This window comes from Rhinoderma darwinii, chromosome 10 (assembly GCF_050947455.1).
Source record: "Rhinoderma darwinii isolate aRhiDar2 chromosome 10, aRhiDar2.hap1, whole genome shotgun sequence".
Classification (NCBI taxonomy): Eukaryota; Metazoa; Chordata; class Amphibia; order Anura; family Rhinodermatidae; genus Rhinoderma; species Rhinoderma darwinii.
In genome coordinates, this window is record NC_134696.1 from 16,200,799 (window position 1) to 16,221,930 (window position 21,132).

The 21,132-nt window shown below is 40.3% G+C and overlaps 1 protein-coding gene and 1 long non-coding RNA gene across 4 annotated transcripts in view; one reads left to right on the plus strand and one right to left on the minus strand.

Annotated features, from left to right (window-relative positions):
- Window positions 1-21,132, minus strand: part of MMEL1 (membrane metalloendopeptidase like 1) — a 125,555-nt gene that overhangs the window by 32,909 nt on the left and 71,514 nt on the right. For all 3 annotated transcript variants that reach the window (XM_075839392.1, XM_075839393.1, XM_075839391.1), the window contains exons 3-7: window positions 5,970-6,005; window positions 5,553-5,714; window positions 4,980-5,060; window positions 1,442-1,537; window positions 983-1,101 (exon numbers count right to left, since the gene is read on the minus strand). In XM_075839392.1, the coding sequence (XP_075695507.1) occupies window positions 983-1,101; window positions 1,442-1,537; window positions 4,980-5,060; window positions 5,553-5,714; window positions 5,970-6,005 (494 nt within the window). The remainder of the gene's footprint in view (window positions 1-982; window positions 1,102-1,441; window positions 1,538-4,979; window positions 5,061-5,552; window positions 5,715-5,969; window positions 6,006-21,132) is intronic.
- The window catches only part of LOC142661805 (uncharacterized), a 113,755-nt gene continuing 94,206 nt past the window's right edge, over window positions 1,584-21,132 (plus strand). The window contains exon 1 of the long non-coding RNA XR_012850822.1: window positions 1,584-2,239. This is a non-coding gene — a long non-coding RNA (uncharacterized LOC142661805). The remainder of the gene's footprint in view (window positions 2,240-21,132) is intronic.

A 21,132-nucleotide genomic window follows, 5' to 3' on the forward strand; every position in this document is an offset into this window, starting at 1 on the left:
CAAAAAGGGTTTTAGTATTTTGTAACTTCCTTCCTTACTCAGTGAATTACTTAATATTTCAAGATTCTATGCAAAATGTATAGTTAAAAAGTTGCAGTTGTTAAACTTGGACGAATCACAAAATGGGATTTTTGCATACAGCTGGAATATGTGGATGGCAGACAGGGAAAGGTGACTGGCTATATACTGGTGGGTATGAACTCTTAGGCCTCATGCACATGGCTGTATGATAAGTTGGTACCAATCATCTCTCTGTAAGGACTGCTCCGTTTGGTACCATATTATTGCCCATATGTCTCAGTATGGAGTTCTGTGCAGTTCCCTATGGTGCCAAGTAAGTTCTAAAAAATGTCCTGCTTAAAAGCCTGTCTTCCTTGCCAAAATCTTAGTGGAACAAAAACCTTACCTGTATGGAAATTTTTGGAAAAGTATGTATATACGGTAGTGATTTTTCACTCTCCATTGACTTCTGCATGGGAAATTCAGCGTCCTTATGGCATCCAAAGAAGCAAGGCATGATTTTTATCTATACAGTGCGATATACAAAAACACTGCTGGGCAAACATATATTGGCACACAGAGGTACGGGAAGCTCCATAGAAAAAGTTTGCCACCATATTACGGCTCCGCATCACACAGAACTGGTAAGGAGCTGTAATGCAGATATGTGTATGAGGTCTAAGTGCCATAAAGAATAAACATTGATCCTATATATAGCAAGATTATGAATCCATTCGACCATCAAAATATGGAACCCATTCGAAAAAAAAGTATTCGACTCATCAGTAAACAGCCGGCACATAGTCCAGTCTCGTTGGCCCAGGATGTTTACTTTTTGGTATTTACCAGACCAGAGGAAGTCCCAGATTAATAGTTTTTGGACAATTGAAATTTTACTGAAATTTGCTATTTGCTGAACATTAGATAAACCATTTTAGCAGAGGAAGTGAGAATAATACAACATCAAATCTCGTCTACATACATAAATGATGTGCTTGCTCGACTCCCGGTCGTCATTCCATACGAACAAGTCAAGAAGGACTCTTTTGTTGAATCTGTAGTTCAAAAGGGACAATTTTTCTTCTAAACTCCAACTGGACTCTATCAAAACAAATCAAGATATAGTTAAAAAAAAAAAGAAAAAAAAAAAAAAAAAACGTTAAATCTTTTTGGGGATCAAAATCAATTCATTAGCTGAAACGATCACCTAAACAGCATGTTGTTGTACGTTGTGTATTTCATAGCATGTAATAGTATATCAGCAGCAAAATATGGTAGCTATGTTGTGTTTTTAATTTAACGAGGTTCGAAGCCCTTATGGAGCATTGGTCCGGTCCCTGAAGACCTGCCCTTTAATTTGGCTCCATCCCCTTTCACTTATGGTGAATAGTATTTGCATGAGATTGTTGTTGTTTGGAAGGAGCGACGTGCTAAGTGTTACCTTTGGTCAAGTTCCAATCTGTATAAGCCACTGGCCACTCTCCAACGAGAGTCAAAAGTTCTAAAAGAGGTAATGAGTCTCTCTGTTCGATCAGACCTGGAAGTAAAAACACTCTTATCGGCATGGAAATATTATACTTTGACGTAATCTCAATATTTTGTAAGATATTTCAGATCGGAGATTAAAAAAAAGCAATGGAGGGCCAAAAGTACAAACGTATTATCAGTATTGGCCGGAAATCGATGGAAAGGACCCAAAATAAACTGAGAAAACGATCTTCTGTGTTATGTTAGAACACTTTCTTTTGTTGAAGACCGTAGATAGCCGTTGAACATGTACACAGCAAACTTATTGTACAAGAGGACACAAAGTAACAAGTTCCATATGGCTCCAGTCACATACACAATGTCGAAGCAGCCAAATCAAAAACATTGCCGACACATTAACAAGGGTCTAGTCAAGAACCACATCAAAACATCAAGGAATTTCATGATAACCTGAGAAGGATACATAATTGCCACCTCAACTCTCCATTGTCTTCTTTGACCCGAGGAGTTTGGAAAAAATGTTTTTGTAGCTTGTACAATAGTCAAACTGATACAAAAACTGAAAATGTAGCTATTGCCGCCCGGAGTGAAGATGCCCATTCCAGCCCCAGCCCAAAGTCTCACCACCAATCCGGTGATTCACGGGTGTCTTCCTGCAGCCTGCCTGTACGTACAGGTCCCAAGCGACAGTTGTCATAGCCCACCAGGAGCCTGTATAAGGAATGACCGTGAAGTCGTGCGTCCGCATGCAGTGAGTAACTTCCCGTACAGATTCTTAGCTACAGAAGCGGCCTGCAAAAAGACACTTGTGAATCCCCCAAGGGGACCACATAGATGAGACTTTGGGGTTGGGGTGGGCGCCTCCACATTGGAGTAACATTTTAAAATTAAAACGCATGCAGGCCATTACAACACGTATAGACTATATTATGTATCAAGTTCTAATTCTGAGTTACAGCTTGTATTATACTCCAGATCTCCCTTCACAATACTACAGACTTCAGAGCTTAAATCGCCTGGCATCTCCTTCAGGTTCAGTATCTGCACAGAGCTTGTTCTGGTGATGTGCATTCTGGGAAGTGTCATCCTTACACCAGGCACTCTATAGTTATCTGGTATAGATAAAATAAACTGTTCCCTTGTATTATGGAAGCTCATCTAAGCTGTTACGGATGTGTTTGTTGACAAACTTGTTGTGAGTTTCCAATTAAAACAAGCAGAATTATGAATGCTGCTTTGAAGTACAACACAGGCTGTTACTCAGTACAAGATAAGTAATGTAATATATGTACACAGTGACTCCACCAGTAGAATAATGAGTGCAGCTCTGGAGTATAATACAGGATGTAACTCAGGATCAGTACAGGATAAGTAATGTAATGTATGTACACAATGACCTCACCAGCAGAATAGTGAATGCAGCTCTGGAGTATAATACAGGATGTAACTCAGGATCAGTGCAGGATAAGTAATGTAATGTATGTACACAGTGACTCCACCAGCAGAATAGTGAGTGCAGCTCTGGAGTAAAATACACAATGTAACTCAGGATCAGCACAGGATAAGTAATGTAATGTATGTACACAGTGACTCCACCAACACAATGGTGAGTGCAGCTCTGGAGTATAATACAGGATGTAACCCATGCTCAGTACAGGATAAGTAATGTATGTACACAGTGACTCCACCAGCAGAATAGTGAGTGCAGCTCTGGAGTATAATACAGGATGTAACCCATGCTCAGTACAGGATAAGTAATGTAATGTATGTACACAGTGACTCCTCCGGCAGAATAGTGAGTGCAGTTCTGGAGTATAATACCGGCTATAACCCAGGATCAGTACAAGACAAGTAATGTAATGTATGTACACAGTGACTCCACCGGCAGAATAGTGAGTGCAGCTCTGGAATATAATACCGGCTATAACCCAGGATCAGTACAAGACAAGTAATGTAATGTATGTACACAGTGACTCCACCGGCAGAATAGTGAGTGCAGCTCTGGAATATAATACAGGATGTAACTCAGGATCAGTACAGGATAAGTAATGTAATGCATGTACACAGTGACTCCACCAGCAGAATAGTGAGTGCAGCTCTGGAGTATAATACAGGATGTAACTCCGGATCAGTACAGGATAAGTAATGTAATGTATGTACACAGTGACTCCACCAGCAGAATAGTGAGTTCAGCTCTGGAGTATAATACAGGATGTAACTCAGGATCAGTACAAGACAAGTAATGTAATGTTATTACCAAGTGACTCAATGTTTTATGTAGATTCTTTCCATATATAAACCGTAAAATGATGAACATATACTGTAATATCTTTTTTTTAACTTAAAGTATGCCATCTTTTCTTATTTTTTGTTAGTAATTTAAAATCAGTAATGACTGCACCTGTATAGTGAACCCTGATGCGCCATCTGTGTTGTATTACCATCTACAATGGATGGAATGTTGCCAACTTTAATGTAACCAGCTGCAATTGAGCTATGATGTCAAAAACATTCTGTTTGCAAAGTCGTGTTATGAATGTTTCTGGACTACATAAGGAAATGGTGACCGTGAATGGTCACAGAACTGGTGGAAAGGGGAGGGTAGGGATAGTGTATACAAAGGATTTAAAGATTAAAAAAATCCAGAACGGAATAAAATATGGAATTTTACTATTAACTCAAAACTTATATCTAAAAAGTGCAATACTGTTCTGTTCAATGGGCATGGAAAGCTACTGTACAGGTAAATATGCTAACGTCAGTGGACCATCATAGTTATTAATAGGGTTGTATCATTTATCTAGTACATATTAGTCAATGAAAGTAATTGTATCATTGATTACTATGGGTTACTGAACATACAAACAAACATATGGAGTCATCTAGTTGAGAAAACCCACTTTTAAGTACCCTATTTAAGGAATTATGCGTTAATAGAAGGGAGTCCCTCATTTAGGACCTCCATCAATAAGCTGGAGCAGATAGTGTCTGGAGTACTTGTCCTGTTTATACTGTACATTACAATGACAGCCCTTAGATTTTAATATGCACCATGTAATGCTTCAGTTCACCTGTGGTGGCACTGCAGGAAAATTGAAAACGTGCTAAAAGGTTCCTCCGCAGATCACAACTGATCAATGGGGGTCCCAGCAGCAAAACTCCTTGTAATCAGTTTAATTTGGGAGGACTCTTCTAAGAAAAAGAGGCTGCTTAAAGTGGGAAACCCCTTTACAACCAATACACTATGAACCGTCACATAGTAACAAAATTGTCCACAAAACAAGTATGGCTAACCTCAATAAGATGTCTGGGCTATCTTCACAATAACTGATCGATAATGATGGTCAATTTGTACAGGAGATATCAGTTGTTAATGAGTTATCCCTAGAATTATTGCATCTCACAAGCTGCTGAAAATACAATATTCCCATAACCATGTGTTGTTGTGATACCAATACACAATTTTTTTTTTAGAAATGTACATGACTTACTTTCATTCATGCAGGATTTATACAAAATTTTGGCTTTTTTAAAGGCATCACGGTCGTCTTGGTCGGAATCTTCCAGTAAACCTTAAAAACATAGAAGGTTAAAGTTATTTCTGGGAATTCTACAAATATACTTGTAGGGTACCTGACGTTGATATCATAGTTCAATATTCTCAGTGTTTCTAGGTTCGCAGAGCGACGGGCACAGAACCTGTATGGCACCACACGGCGCACAACAGAACCGTAGGCACTACATGTGCCGCCATATGGTGCCTCTATGTCGCCATATTAAAGAGGTACTCTCCCCAAGAAGTAATGTTTCTCCTGGTATAGAAGGGGGAACCCCTTAACCTTTATGACTTACAAACCAACTTTGGTTTGATGGATTATTTGCCCCAATTTTAGGATTCTTAAAATGTGACAAATATACTATAAAAGATTGTTGCTAATATTTGGCTCAAAATATGGCGCATATGTATGTATGCCAGCCACAAAGTGGCATAAACAAGTGAAATGTGACTAGCGATTGCCTCTGCATCCTTCCACGCTATCTATAAATCTCCCCAATTTTCTTACCCTTCAATATAATTTCCATTTCATCCCGAAGAATATCAAAGATGCTATAGCGGGAGCTGGTCTCTGGTATTACGTGCTTATTTAACCAACCACCACAGGCATATTGGTAGAAATCAGTGCAAGGTTCTATAGATGGGTCCATGTTCTGGATAATTCTCGCAGCTAAAAAATAAATAAAAATACCCAAAAATTTTAACATGTTCAATCGAAACCAATAAAACGTACAAGTCATGAACCGCGATGGAGTTTTCCACCCCCAGGTGATCGCGTCGTACATAGAACAAAGGAGATCTATGCTGCATCTCCGCTTCATTAAATAACTGTATTACAAAATAAGCAAATTTTCAAAGGATGAAATGTAATTAAAAACTTTCTATTACACAACGAAGGGGTTAATGATCAAATTTGGAGACGTACCTGCGGTGACACATCCTGTCGTTGTGCATACGGTCTCTGAATAAAAGAAGCAGAAATACTTCAATTCAGTTTTACAAACCTCGTAGACCGAAAAACTCACATGAGAAGAGTCGACGACTAACAAATCACAAACATGCGGCTCATGATCATATTACACTGAGCAATCCAGTACCGGGAAGATTAAAAGATCGCTACAAGGAGAGCACAGGTTTCACATGGTCTCAAAGCCTACAATGATAAAAACACATCTATAGTAAAGACCCTTCAGTTGGTTTTATACCTGCATTGAGGAAGAGTGAAGTTCCAGGCTTCCTGTGAGAAAAATGATGTGCCCCCATGACAAAACTTCCTGCTTCTGTGGTATAGAAGCTCAATGTTAATATTATGACACGTCTTTATAGCAACCAATTAAATCTCTTCCTTCATTTGAGTTTCAGCGTCCCTTTGGTAACTAATAATATAGCAGAGGAGCAGGAAGTGTTGTCATGGGGGCATGGGCCGAGAAACCTATAACACACTAAAGGAATAAGATATTTGAAAAAAACATGAATAAAATGCTCCCAGGGGGAGGGTTAGGAAGGGGTGTCGTGGCTCCGCTCTCCCTCTTCATCTCAGCATTCAGTCTCATGCGTATAAATACGCATGAGGCTGATTTTAAAACGTAAAAATGCCTTTATAGGAAGTCAGTAACGCCTGTAGAGACGTTATTGCGACCTCTGTTGATCACCATCCGGAGCCCTGGTGGATGGGCCCCAGCATGTAAGTCGGCCCAGTGCCGCTGCCCCCCACTAGCTACACCACTGAGAGAAACACAATGCTATGGGGCGCTCAGAGAAAAGGGACCCAGCCTTGGTTGGTCCAATCCTCTTCGCTCCTTGGTGTCAGGACTCCCCTCTCCAGAGTAACATTGTTGACAATCAAAGGGGTACTTTTGTCCTGGCTGGCACCAGAATATTTGGACTATTTTGATATTTGTCCTGTTCTATATACTCCACTGATGGCACTTACTTAAAGGGGTTGTCCACGCACGGACAACTGATGAGCTATCCACAGGATAGGTCATTAGTATATGATCGGTGGGGGTCCGACACCCGGACCCCGCACCGATCAGCTGCTACAGCTGCCTCTGGGCGCCGAATGTTGTGAAGTAGATGGAGCCGGAAGCAGATGGCTCCAACCACGGCATAGCAGCCGTGCTGTAGAACAGCAACTTTGCAGTACTGCAGCTCGGCCGCTATTCCATGACTGGAGCCAACTGCTTTAAGCATGGACATCCGGTGCCCGGAGGCAGCCGGAGCAGCGTATTGGTTCAGTGGTCCGGGTGTCGGACCCCCACCAATCATATACTGATGAACTATCCTGTGGGTGGGTCATTAGTTGTCCATGGCTGGACAACCCCTTTAAGTATTTATTAGTTATCAGCCAAAATCTGGGCTAAGTGATGGGATGAATTATGGTGGTAATACTCGGCCAGTAAAGAATACGCAAAACAACACAGATGTTATAAAGCCATACCAAGCTTTATTCCCTGTATTCAATGCCTCCCTAATATAGAACATGATCAAAATACCTCATGTCATATGTAGCCAAAGAGTTCTGATGAGATTCCAATAACCTTGACAAATTGTTCCCGAAAAAATAACCTTGACAACCTTAGTTCCAGGAGGACTTCAGAGATACAAGTTATCAACATTCAGCCAGAACCACCGAGGGAAACATCATTTCTCTACGCACATAATTAAATTGTATTTTTCCATATGAGAGATTCACCAGATTCTTTTATAAGCTCAAAAATAAATAAAACAGTTTAACAAATGAATGCATGATGTGAATGGTAATTTATTGAAAGTGACCTTCTGGTTTTATCTATCTTCAGACATGTGCGTTACAGTCTTATTTATTTCAAGGCCAACGCTGTCAAGATGAGGTTTTTTGATATGGAGATTTCCAAGCTAAAAGTTGAATGGAGACAACACTCCAAAAACAGTTGGGGCCCATTTCGGGGGCTAAGCCCTGATGATATTTTCAGAGTGGAGTTCCTTTGAAGAGTCATTCCACCCATTATCAATGTATAAATATACTCAAATTGCCACAATGGGACGGTGTATTGGTCTACAAGAGAACTAGAAGTGACACATTTCAAGGTCACACCATTGTCCTCCCCGGGAACAGACCGGTGCAGTCTCGAAACATGTTGTTTCTTGTTCTCTTGTACAAATTGATGAAGTCTGTCATCTCGGACCACAACTGATTTCCATGATCCAAGGTCTCTATGGAGAGGTCAAACCCCTTTGTTGTGTTTGATTTCCAGTAATTGAAATCCATGAGCAGTGCCAAAGGAGTTTGAGTGCTTTCGAGAGGACTTTCATTGTGAGAATCATGGTTGGTCAGAGGTCACAGACTTCATCAATGTCATCTTCTCACATGTCTCTATGACCTATCAGAAGATCATTGGATTTTCCCTTCAAGTAAGAAAATGTGCTCTGAGGAGTGATCACCTCCCTTCCCCACTCCTCTTGGCAGCGCATATTAAAGTGAAATACACACCAGGGGGCAACGATGAGCACAGGACACAGCTCCTCCTCCGAGGATCAAGAGAATATGAAGTCAGCACTATATTTGGAGGCAGAATGGGAGAGACTTCCCTAGTTAGAAAATGTAGTTTTGTACAATCTATCTCCAAAATGGTCTTTAGCGTTTAACTTGGAAATATTTCCTGCACCATTGATGTTAATTTCAGCAGTGACTGGAATTGCCCTTTAAGCCTGACCACAAATAGTTCTTCAGTCAATTACAGCAAAGCTACATCCAGTTCTAAATCCATTTTCTACAATCTGTTTAGTATCGTTTTATCTTTATAATTTCCATATGAGTGTTAATGATCACGCAGGAGTCACAAAATCACCAATAACCTTCACTTAAACCCCTTGTAATATTATAGCCAGAATTATTTTCCTCTTTCATCATCCTTCACTCTACATAGAGACCAAATTAAAATCTGCACATTCTCTGTCCACATCCAAAGCACAAACTACTCAAACAGCAGTCCAGTAAAAATAACATCTTGTTACATCAGTAACGTGAGTCCCTCGGCTTTATAGACACGTCGCTCCTGTCCAACACAAATAGCGAAATATACTATGTAGCATTCCTCAACCATCTTAGTGGTCAGGGTTGTTTTTTTTGCTACTTTGTTAAGTTTTATTAGTAGAAAAGATTTTAAGTGCATGAAATCCTTTACGAGTCCATTTAGGATTTATCTCATATATTAATATTTGGTTGGGGTTCTGTACATAGAGGCAATGTTAATATCACTGCTTGGTTAGATATCTACTAAAAATAAATAAATATATATATTATACAAGGAAATGGCGACATCACTCTGCAAACACCAATGCCACCTAAAACAGTATATATAAATAAATATGCATTGCAGCTGAATCTACTTACAGGAGGTTCTTAGTGCACATTTTTATCAAATTCCGTGAGCCCACCTGCCACGACAAGGCGACCTCACTCATAAGGTGAGTCCCTACGCTTCACATACACCCAGTTCTGGTACTAAGCCTACATATACTGGGGGATGGTAGGAACCAGCATTAGACTAATTAAAATCACCCAGGGCAGAGATCAAGATAAAAAACTCCTCCCATTCTGCCCTGGGTTTAATTTGTGTCTTAGGTCAACAAAGATATCGGTCCCATATTATCCTATTCATATTATTATTGGCAAGAGCAGAACTAATATGGTAAGCCCATAGTTTGGTCATACAATAGATAAATATCAATATAAAAACGATGGACATTAAGTTGGACAATTGGTGGATTTTCCAGCTCTAATAACTTATGGTCTTCAACTACCAGGATCCTATTGTATTGCAAAAAGAAAAACCCTTTCATAATATTGTGAAGTTTCTTCATGGGCTTCATAAAGGATGAATGTTCTTCATGTACAGCAATATCGGGAGCTGGTTTGCTTGACAAGGTCGTAGACCTGTAGACTGATGACTGAAGACCCTCAAGACATTGAATGCTGTCAGAGTGAGGTAACATTTAAAGAACATACTATATATTTCCAAATGTAACTTCAGGCTGAAAGTCAAATAGTAGAATGGGTAGGTTCCCACTGTAGCTTAGAGTATTTTAGGAAGTGAGTGTCCTGATGATGAGGGGGGGGGGGGGGTTAGGGTCCTGATGATGTGGGGGGGCAGGGTCCCGATGATGTGGTGGGTAGGGTCTAGATGATGTGGGGAGGGGGGGTAGGGTCCCGATGATGTGGTGGGTAGGGTCCGGATGATGTAGGGGTAGGGTGCTGTCCATTTACGTGACCCTGTTACTGAGGACAGGGTTGTATGTTACTGGGGCGGTGGTCATGTTGAGAAAGGGAGGGAAACAAGATCGGGGCGGAGGGACTCACATATTGATGGGGAGAGAACCAAGTCCATGAAACAAAGGTCAAGTAACTCATTTGTTATTAAAGACATATCTCTAATCTGTAGCAAACATTTTTACAAAACTTTAAATTCTCAGCTTACTTTGAATTCCACGATTTACAGAACATGGCCTCTCCCTGAGTATTTATTTGGCATGCACTCCTAAACGTATTAGTACAGAGAAGTAATTATTCATTTTATATTTTATTGGTAAAGCAGAAAGAACTATAAGAGATTCTGAATTCGCCAGTCATAGTGACGTGAGTTTGTTCCAGTAGTTGGTCCTGAGCTTCTACTATGGAAAACAATTTCTCAGTCTCGAAGGGGTTGAATCATATTTTGAGAGGTATAAATGTTATTGACTCTTATCAGTAGCATAAATTCTGTAAATATAATCAGGGGTGTAGCCATAGGGGGTGCAAAGGTAGTAGTTGTACCTGGGCCCTAGTGCCTAAGGGTGGCCAAAAGGCCTCTAAATCACATAAGAAGACACCAGTATCATAACCGGCACATGGTAGGTGTTACAGATTTTGTATTTGGGCCCAGGAGCTTCAAGTTGGATAATAATATCCACAATACTGTGTGTATTGTATGAATCTGAATAGGTGATTAGATGTTTTTGTGTTGGTGCAGAATTTAGGAAAACCAGAAGACTGGTGGACCATCTACTCTACGGTACATGCTCTATTTGCTAAGCAGTAAACGGAATACTTTCATGCTGTTGCTTGGCGGTAGCCCATGGGTGATAACGCCGCATTTCTGGTGGATCTAGCATTTATCACCCACATAGTGTTAAAGGGATTGAAGACAGAGTCACAGAAAATCTGGAGGGGAACTTTTGGTCTCCATTTTTGAGTTTCTTTCTAATTCATTTTAGATTTAGACCTTGAAGATGTCTAGATCTAAGTGGATTGAGTTCTGAAACCATCACAAGTTTCCTTGGGTTTTTCTCTGTTGAATCTCATGGTTCCTCTGTTGGATCTCATGGCCCCTGTTGTGACTGGCCCCTGTTATTCTTTTAAAACCTGGACCCTCAGGAGGATCTCCTGTATCTCTGGTAGACCTAGTCCAGTATTTCTTAGTTCCAGTCCTCAAGTACCTCCAACAGGTCATGATTTCGGGAATTTCTTCAGGTTTTGCACTTGTGATATAATTATTGACAGTGCATCAGCCAGAGGCGTTCAGCCTATGAAATATCCTAAAATCATGATCTGTTGGAGCGACTAGAACGGGAGTTGTAAAACAATGGACTAGTCCAACCTCAAGTCCCAGTCTCCGAAAAGTCCCAATCCCATTTGTGACAATTAGCATATTAACCGATAACCGAAGCCTCCAGTGGTGTTCTTCAATGGTATTATCGGACAGACATTAATTTCCTCTCTATAATTATGACTTTACATTCGATAAACATTTGAAACTTTTAGATGTGTATTTGGAAACTTGCTAAAAGATTCAACGAGAGGAACCAGCTTGCACTTTAGGCGCACTGCTCTTTTAATTTCGCTAGCTTTGCCCGAGGACATAACAGGCGAGCACCCAGCCAGGCTATAGCTACAGACAGTGAGAAGCTTTGCTCTGACTGCCAAAGAAAAATGTGCTTTGTGATAGGAGAAAGGCATTGCCAAATCTTTCAGAATTGCTGATAAATTTCTAAATTATCCTGACACATGCATGACAGTGTGAAATGAAAGTTAAGACCTCAGAATGAGTTGCTAACAAGGTTTTGACAGGCGCCTGTTCTAATTAGGTAACTGGATATAATTGTTTATCTTTAAAATTCCACATTTGTCCGTGTGACATTAGAGACGGGAGCAGCATGGGATTTATGGCCGTAGATTAATCTGGCAATTTAAAATGAAAAAAATTAATAGGGTAACCAGACTCCAACGAAAGCAAGCAAATATTGTTTTTACATTGACGACATAGACATATGTCTACCGCCCAAGACTAGGTTCTTCACCCCCATCTCAGTAATTCCGGCTCATCTTTGGTAAATACTGTGCTAGACACATTGGGTCAGTAACAGGATATGGTTGGTCAGTATCACTGACCTCTGAAGAACATCGTGGAAGACTATCAACCCCAGAACTGAAATTGCAATTGGACCATGCAGTTGGATTTGTAAACAAAAGTCCAGAATAACATTATTTAAGGGGATGGTGGATCAGGAAAGTCAAAAAGAAGAAGGTTCCTGTGCCCATGCCCTGAAAACCAGGCATGGGCCCAATATCTAGGCAAAGGCAACAACTTTGGAGCAGCTGCTTTATCCAGATTAGTCATCTCTGTACTTGGGGGTAAAGGCATAATAAAAAGACTTTTGGCCCCATAGCAAAACTTGGAATAAGGCCCCACTCCACCACAACCACCTTTTTCTTTCCTGTGTATTTTTCTCCTTTCCATGGTAGCTGCTCCCCAAGTAATTTACATTAAATTTTACACTGGCCTTCCCATCATACATAGTGACCACTAACTGCGTCTCAACTCGGGGGATGGCTCTGCCTCATCACAGAGAACGGTAAAGCAGTCAAATGACAGCCGCTCCGTTCTGCTTCTTCTGCACCAGTCCATCAGCCACCGTAGAGATCATTACAGGAAGGGGATGGTTAAAACTGCTGCACTTCTGTCTCATTCTGTTAAACAGGTAATGACTGGATCACCAGGGATTTTGTAACCCACTGGATCAACAGAATTTCAAGTAGTATATGGTATTGGCCACACCAGACCTAACATCTCAATGAATCAGGGTAGAACATACACAGCATAGGACCCATGTGTGTTCCCTTCTGGCTGGTCCATCAATGTCTTATATTGGGCCTCTTATGGTATGTCCATCCTTGCGATGAATATTTCGGTCTTCCGAAGACAGTCATAAATGGCAGCCTACCATGGTAGGGGATATGGATTCCCTACAGCCTATATTTCAGATTGTTCATGCTGGAGAGTGGAAGATTTCTGATTCTAAATATACATTAGAGGAACCAGGGTCCCAAATATTTGAGAGCATGGTATTTATCAACTCCTTCGATATCCCATGGCCTATGTCAAAGGACAATGATGATTTATGTCTATATTACTTACATCATTGAGAAGACTCGGTAGCTCTTAAAGTACTTTGGCTGCTTGCTGGGTGAATATATATATATATATATCCCCTTTTGACTAATATGCTCCATTATTTAGGAATCGGCTGACATATGCTGCTGACTAGGGAAATATCCTCCATTATTTGGGTATAGTTTTTAGGGGGTAATTAGTACAATTATTTTTCTATTCTTCTCTGTTCTTGCAAAATAACAATGTAATTATATGAAGAGAGTTTTTGAAGTTAATCTATTCAGGAGAAGAAGCTCGGAAACATGTGTTTGAAACCCTATAATTGCCTCGAAAACCTCTGAATAAGAACAGGATTCTATTATCCTATCACTTGAACAAACCTGCTCTAATGCTCTCGTTTTAATGTAATGTCTCTGAAAGGCATTAAAAAGACAATTGTTTCAAGGCAGATTTTAAACGTTTCTTTTTGATACTAAAAAGTGCCATTGTGTGATGCCAGGAAGCTTGGTGGTGCTGATACAGCCCGTAATTTAAAACAGGTGAAAAGCTAAAAAGTGCCTCGTATATTACTGTCCGTGTCCTACACTTGTTTCTCATTCTGAAGTTCCAGTTTAATAGAAATTTAAATAGTATCTTTAAGAGGTTCTCTGGTTTAGAAAACCATTTTTAAATACCCTAATAAAGATCCTCCTTTCAAGAACCTCCTATTAACCAGAGGGTAGAGCGGCAACAAAGAGCGTCTCTCCTTCTGAAGGACCTAGCACGATTTCAATGAGAACTGTGTAATGCTTTATTTCCCCTGTGGTGGCGCTGCAGGGGAATTCAACAGGTACCGCCAGGCTACTCCACAGATTACAGATAGTTGATAGGAATCCCAGTGTAACAAGGCCAACAGGAGATGTGGACCCACTGGGTCACTAACGGATTTGACTTAGGGCAAAACCAGGGAGCGGGGTGTAAGGAATTGTGAGTTCTTCACCCATAACCCCACAAGGAGGTATGGACTTTCACAGGTCCCTACCTCTGGTGTAGTGTCCATTAGCAGAGGCTGGTAAAAGGATGAACTGAAGACACAAAGTTTTGGTACAAATGCAGGAGGCAAAAATTGTAGTAAGGCAGGGCAGGGGTCAAGGCAGGCGGTGTTCAGTCATAAGCGGTGGACAGGCAGAGATCAGGATGGGCAGAAGATGAGTAAAAATAATCAATCATACAAGTTGGGTCAGAACTATTAGTAGCAGGAACTAAACACTTTTGCAGACAGAAGGAACCAAATGGACCTTGCTCAAGCTAGGAGCGGTAGTGGATTGGTTCTTAAGAATCCTGGGGCACTTTGGCAGAGGTCTGATGCATTTGGTACGCACTGGTTTTTTAACAGGGCAACTGAGGAGGAGATCAGTGGTTGCTCGAGAGCGAATGCCGTGCACGGAGAGGTGGAGACTGGACACCCTATTCTCAGCTTATCAAAAGCAGACAACACAATTAAAGGAAAGAAGAATTTGGCGGATTTAACTTCCCATAGGTGGTGGATTTAACTTCCTGTAGGTAGTGGATTTAACTTCCTGTAGGTGGTGTATTTAACTTGCTGTATGTGGTGGATTTAACTTCCTGTAGGTGGTGGATTTAACTTCCTGTAGGTGGTGGATTTAACTTCCTGTAGGTGGTGGATTTAACTTCCTGTAGGTAGTGGATTTAATTTCCTGTAGGTGGTGGATTTAACTTCCTGTAAGTGGTGGATTTAACTTCTTGTAGGTGGTGGATTTAACTTCCTGTATGTGGTGGATTTAACTTCCTGTAGTTGGTGGATTTAACTACTTGAAGGTGGTGGATTTAACTTCCTGTAGGTGGCGGATTTAACTTCCTGTAGGTGGTGGATTTAACTTCCTGTAGGTGGTGTATTTAACTTCCTGTAGGTAGTGTATTTAACGTCCTGTAGGTGGTGTATTTAACTTCCTGTAGGTGGCGGATTTAACTTCCTGTAGGTAGTGGATTTAATTTCCTGTAGGTGGTGTATTTAACTTCCTGTAGGTGGTGTATTTAACTTCCTGTAGGTGGTGTATTTAACTTCCTGTAGGTGGTGGATTTAACTTCTTGTAGGTGGTGTATTTAACTTCCTGTAGGTTGTGGATTTAACTTCCTGTAGGTAGTGGATTTAATTTTCTGTAGGTGGTGGATTTAACTTCTTGTAGGTGGTGGATTTAATTTCCTGTAGGTGGTGGATTTAACTTCTTGTAGGTGGTGTATTTAACTTCCTGTAGGTTGTGGATTTAACTTCCTGTAGGTAGTGGATTTAATTTTCTGTAGGTGGTGGATTTAACTTCCTGTATGTGGTGGATTTAACTTCCTGTAGGTGGCGGATTTAACTTCCTGTATGTGGTGGATTTAACTTCCTGTAGGTGGCGGATTTAACTTCCTGTAGGTGGTGGATTTGACATCCTGTGGGTGGTGGATTTAACTTCTTGTAGGTGGTGGATTTAACTTCTTGTAGGTGGTTGATTTAACTTCCTGAAGGTGGCGGATTTAACTTCCTGTAGGTAGTGGATTTAATTTTCTGTAGGTGGTGGATTTAACTTCCTGTATGTGGTGGATTTAACTTCCTGAAGGTGGCGGATTTAACTTCCTGTAGGTGGTGGATTTAACTTCTTGTAGGTGGTTGATTTAACTTCCTGAAGGTGGCGGATTTAACTTCCTGTAGGTGGCGGATTTATCTTCCTGTAGGTAGTGGATTTAATTTCCTGTAGGTGGTGGATTTACCTTCCTGTAGGTGGTGGGTTTAACTTTTTGTAGATAGCGGATTTAACTTCCTGTAGATGGCGGATTTAACTTTCTGTATGTGATGCCATTAAAATGCAAGCACCATTTATGGCAGACTGTATTCTGTGAAAGAATTCCCATTTTTCTATCCTCAGAGCTTCTGTTCTACTTTTTTCTCCCCATAAAAAGAACCTTGTGTTTAATAAGGACAAGGTTATCAAAGGTTATCAAGGTTATACCTGCGGTTATTACCGGCCCCACTTATACGGTGAGAGCTGGTGGCAGAGCTGAAGCCCTTTTAATTTGTCGTTGTATTCACTGAAATCAGTTCGTCCCTTTAAATTGAAACCCCTCAGTAAATGCGCTAATTTGCATAATCTTTATCTAATTAAACATTCAGTCTGCCATGAAAGAAACTAATTATTTCTTTCTTTGACAGAGACAAATGCAGCAAATGAGGCAGAAAGTCTTTGAAATATAACTTTTTACTTCCCTCTGGGTATAATAACGGGGGTTCGTGTCTTTATGATCACCTTCACCAGTATTGGAGGCATTGTTAGACAAGGTGGGTTTGTAAGATAACACTAGAGAAATGGACTAGAGGGCCCAGAAACGGCTCAACTGAGATTTCGGCTTTATAGTGGATGAATACATTAAATTATAGCCTCTGTCGTTCCTTTAGGAGATAATATATATTCACATGTTAGAGCATGATGCTGTATATAGGTTGGATGAGATGTGCTTGAGATTATAGTCTTAATGAAGGAAATTAGTAATGGTGCTACTGGGGGACTGCCTTTTACACAATTTATCTTCTGAAATGCTTTGTGCTGCTGTGGGGCCTCTTCTTCACTCACTTGCCTCCATTCCCCTCCTTATATCATGTCTCGTCAGACACAACTTTATCATCACATGAGTGGCCAGGTCATTGTCCTTCCATCAGATCAACATACTTCTTTCCTGAAGTACTCTGTGCTGCTCGGGGACCTTACCCCTTCCTCTATCTGTTTAGACTTTATATTTGCTTCCTCATATTATCACATTGAGCCATTAAATGCAGCCCTGTCCTCATATAGGTGAACAAGTCACTGCCTCCTTCAAGATCAACACACTCCTCTTCTGCTGTTGTCATCATTCCCACAATCTCATTGGCTATCATGTTTTTTTTTTTTTTTTTGTTAGTCCGGCTTCTAAAATCGGTTGTCACATCTGGACAACTGTTTCTGAGAGTGAGACTTTGCACTGATGAATTGATCGCCGATGGTCCTGCTTCGTAGTATTACAAGGCGCCCATTAAAATTCACAAGTAATGCAGGGCCCAGAGAGGACGATCATGAGTGGGGGACCGCCCCGCTATGACATCCATATGTTCTAAAAGGGGCTGTCTAGATGGGACTACTCCTTTAAGAGGAAAAAGACTGAAAATAAAAGTTATAAGTGAGGAGCACCCACAAGTCTGAGCAAGTATAATAGCCATATAAAACACAAAAAAGTGACCCTTCCATCCCTCCATACAGATCTGTCATGTCTCCATTCTAAGGGATCTTTTTAGTGACCAGATATCTGGAAATCAGACTCAAAAAATGTTTCTTCACTTTCTACTTACAAATTGCGCTCTGTTTATTTGCTGTGATAAGTGGCTAATCGCATCTCTAGAGACAGCCGACAGCTCATTTACTGCAGCTCAGAGGATAAGTAGAAAATGATGGACTACTATTATTATACAACAGCTGCAGATGGTACAAGCTTAAAGGGAAACTCCATTTTTGAGTATTTGCTTATAGATTCTCCTGGCAGGACAAATTGCTATTGATACTGGAAGAGTGCAGGGCATGATGGTACTTGTAGTCCACATGAGAATTACGCCCCCTACTTCTTGCTAACCTGTCAAATGAAAGTTAGTAAGAAGTAGGGGGACAGACGGCAGTGATAATGACTGCAGCTTTAGACTACACAGGGATTGTTTGTAGTCTGTTACCATGGAGACACATAGGTCTGCATCAGAGATTTATACACAAAATGGTAAGTGATTTTTTTTTAATGAAGACTATTTGCAAAATGGATTAATTTTTCATTTTAGATGCAGTAGAACAATAAAAACATAGGTGCAAGTGTGGGCATTTACTTTTTAATTCATCTCAGTGTGAAAATCTTGTAAAATCAGTTTACAGCCTAATTATGTGATTGGAGTTTTTTTTTGGGTATCAATCCTTTTCAGAAATGTGTACATTTTGTTTGCTGTGATGCTGGATGGGACACCCTGCGGAGACCATATGTAAGACATGCATAGATGAGACAGGTCCTTCAGAGGGAGAGCTGATCTTTAGAGGGGGAACCCAAGTAGTGGACCCCTTTATATTACATTAATGCAAAGCAGTTGTCTAAATTAAAAGGTGTAGTTCAGGATGGGAATTTTTTGTTCTTGTTGGGTTTGTTTTCAAAGAAACAGCGCCACCCTTGTACTCAGGCTGTGTGCGGTATTACAGCCCATCTCAATTCAAGTGAATGTATTACCAGACACAGCCTATTGACAAGAGCGGCGCTGTTTCTGAGGAAAACCAAACATTTTTTTTCTAATTGTGGACAATAAGTACATATATGTTCAGATCATTAGCTGTGCTGTAAACGCTTCATGCTCTACTATGACTGTGTGCTGTATTTTATTCCCGATGTTAACCAGTTGTGTTTTCTTCCTTTTGTAGCCAGATCTTGAAAGTAGCTAAGTTACAGTAGCTAAGTTACAATATCTTCTGTCACAGAGTCACACAGGCTTCATATACATGAATAGCTCCTGCTCTATCTCCCCTCTCCTCCCCTCTCTATGTGTCTCCTCATCATACACTGAATTCCGGAGCGTACATGTCTGCCTGATCTCTCACAGCTTAGGAATTCAATTTAGAGGAATAAGGTAAGATATTACGGTCATGTTTTAATAGAGTTTCCCCAGGGATATCTCCACAAGAAGTTACAGCCATACTGGAGATCTGCTTTAAATTTGTCCTCACAAAGAATGAGTTGTTGACTACAGAAAAATAATTTCAAGGTTAATTCCCTGAAACACTGTAGCAAGTAAAACAACATAAATCCTGCAATGTGTCAGCGAGTAAATCTGATGATAATAATATTACTGTAACATTTGTGCCAAATGACATCAATTTGCAAATAGTTCTCTTTCACACCAGTGACATCATCAGTTTTACTCCAAGATTCCAATTTTGGAATTTACGATGACAGAAGATAATTGTATACACAGTGCGAGAGTATAAAACACTCCATAACTCTGTCTCCGATTCCAAGCCAGTGATATATACGAAAGAAGAACTCCGCTATAGTAACTGTACGCACACAGCGTGAATAGTATTATATGTGCGTGTCTATATCTTGCTATATATCTGCTTATGGTTGCCTAGCAACCATTCGGCTTCCTGTTGGGGTGACCACCTTTGGAGTACATGTAGCTACATATGCCGAGTTGGTCACAGGAAGTTCTATATGCTATACAGTAGACTGCCTCTCCATGCTAAACAGACTCGTGAATATTGCACAAGAAGTCGTGCAGGTTCACGATAGAAGACGAGGAATAAGGTGCAAATTTGAAAGTTCTATTTGTAAAGTAAAATTTGTGCAATTGTGTAGCAAAGATTGTGGATTAGAAAGTACTGATAAAGGAGTCTCCCTTTAAGTGATAAGAATTTGTTATAATAAGAAAAAAAAAACAGCTAGGATTAAATAAATTCACAGCCGGTCACATGAGAAGTGTAAATAAAAACATAGGAGAATTCTGTAAATTTCCCAAAAATGTGGTGCCCGTCTCGATGCCACAGAGAAACTCATTCCAGACGGTACTGACACATAATAAGCGATTCTACCACCACTGATACACTAGACTCGAGGTACCCCTGATGAATCTAAACTGCACAGGAAAGTATTGGAATGCACTTATTCACATTGGGACAAATGCCCATCAGGTCCAACCTTTCTCATATCTAGATATGATTTCAGATTGTGGCCGATTTTGCCTCAAAGTGGATCTGTCAGCTTAATATTCTGCTCTACGTAAGTGTGAGTCCGCTATATTCATAAGCGGGGCACTCCACCCCCCCACAGCAGCCTGTTGGTCACCAAAGAAACGGGCGAGGAGAGGGCTCCCTTCATGAATGATAATGCGCCCACTGTATTCTTTCAGTGATCTTACGTACCTGTAGCTATAATATACCGCTCTTGCATAGGGCTGCATATTAAGTTGACATATCTGCTTTAAAGGAGCTCCCACAGGCAAAGCCTTCTAATATGAGTTGCCCCTTTAAAACAAAAACATATGGACATCCTCTCAGGACTTTTATCCTTTCTTTCTTGTGGCTCAAAAAGTTTTGTGTGTGTGTATAGCTAGAAAAGCTTGTCCTTTATTTGTGTCACCTTACAAGATAATGGAATCCATTAATAATTGGTCATGTGGAGGAAGGGATCAGAACTTCCATTTTCGGCACTTTCTAAGATGTTAAACTACGTGTGAACTTTTGCAAAATTTCGGTTTTTATTACTAAAATGCATCAAAGTTAAATAAATAAAGCAAGTTTGCAAATGGTCTTGATTAAAAAAATCGTTTTCAGTATACAGCTCCTATGCAGACCTATGTGTTTTCATGGGTACAGACTATAAAGAAACCCTGTATAGTCAAATCCTGCAGCCATTTGTTTATATTGTTCATTCAAATCAATGACACTGCGATTACAATGTTGCGTTAGATAGCCAGTAATAGAAATCTCTGAGCAATGCCAAAGGAGTCTGAGAGTTCATTCATTCTGAAATCAGCATAGGTTTGAGATCACTATCATAATTAGAAGATCATTTTGAATGAATTTCCACTTTAAACTAGGAACCCAATGCAATGTAAAAATATTACCAAATAAGGGATCTAAAAAAAAT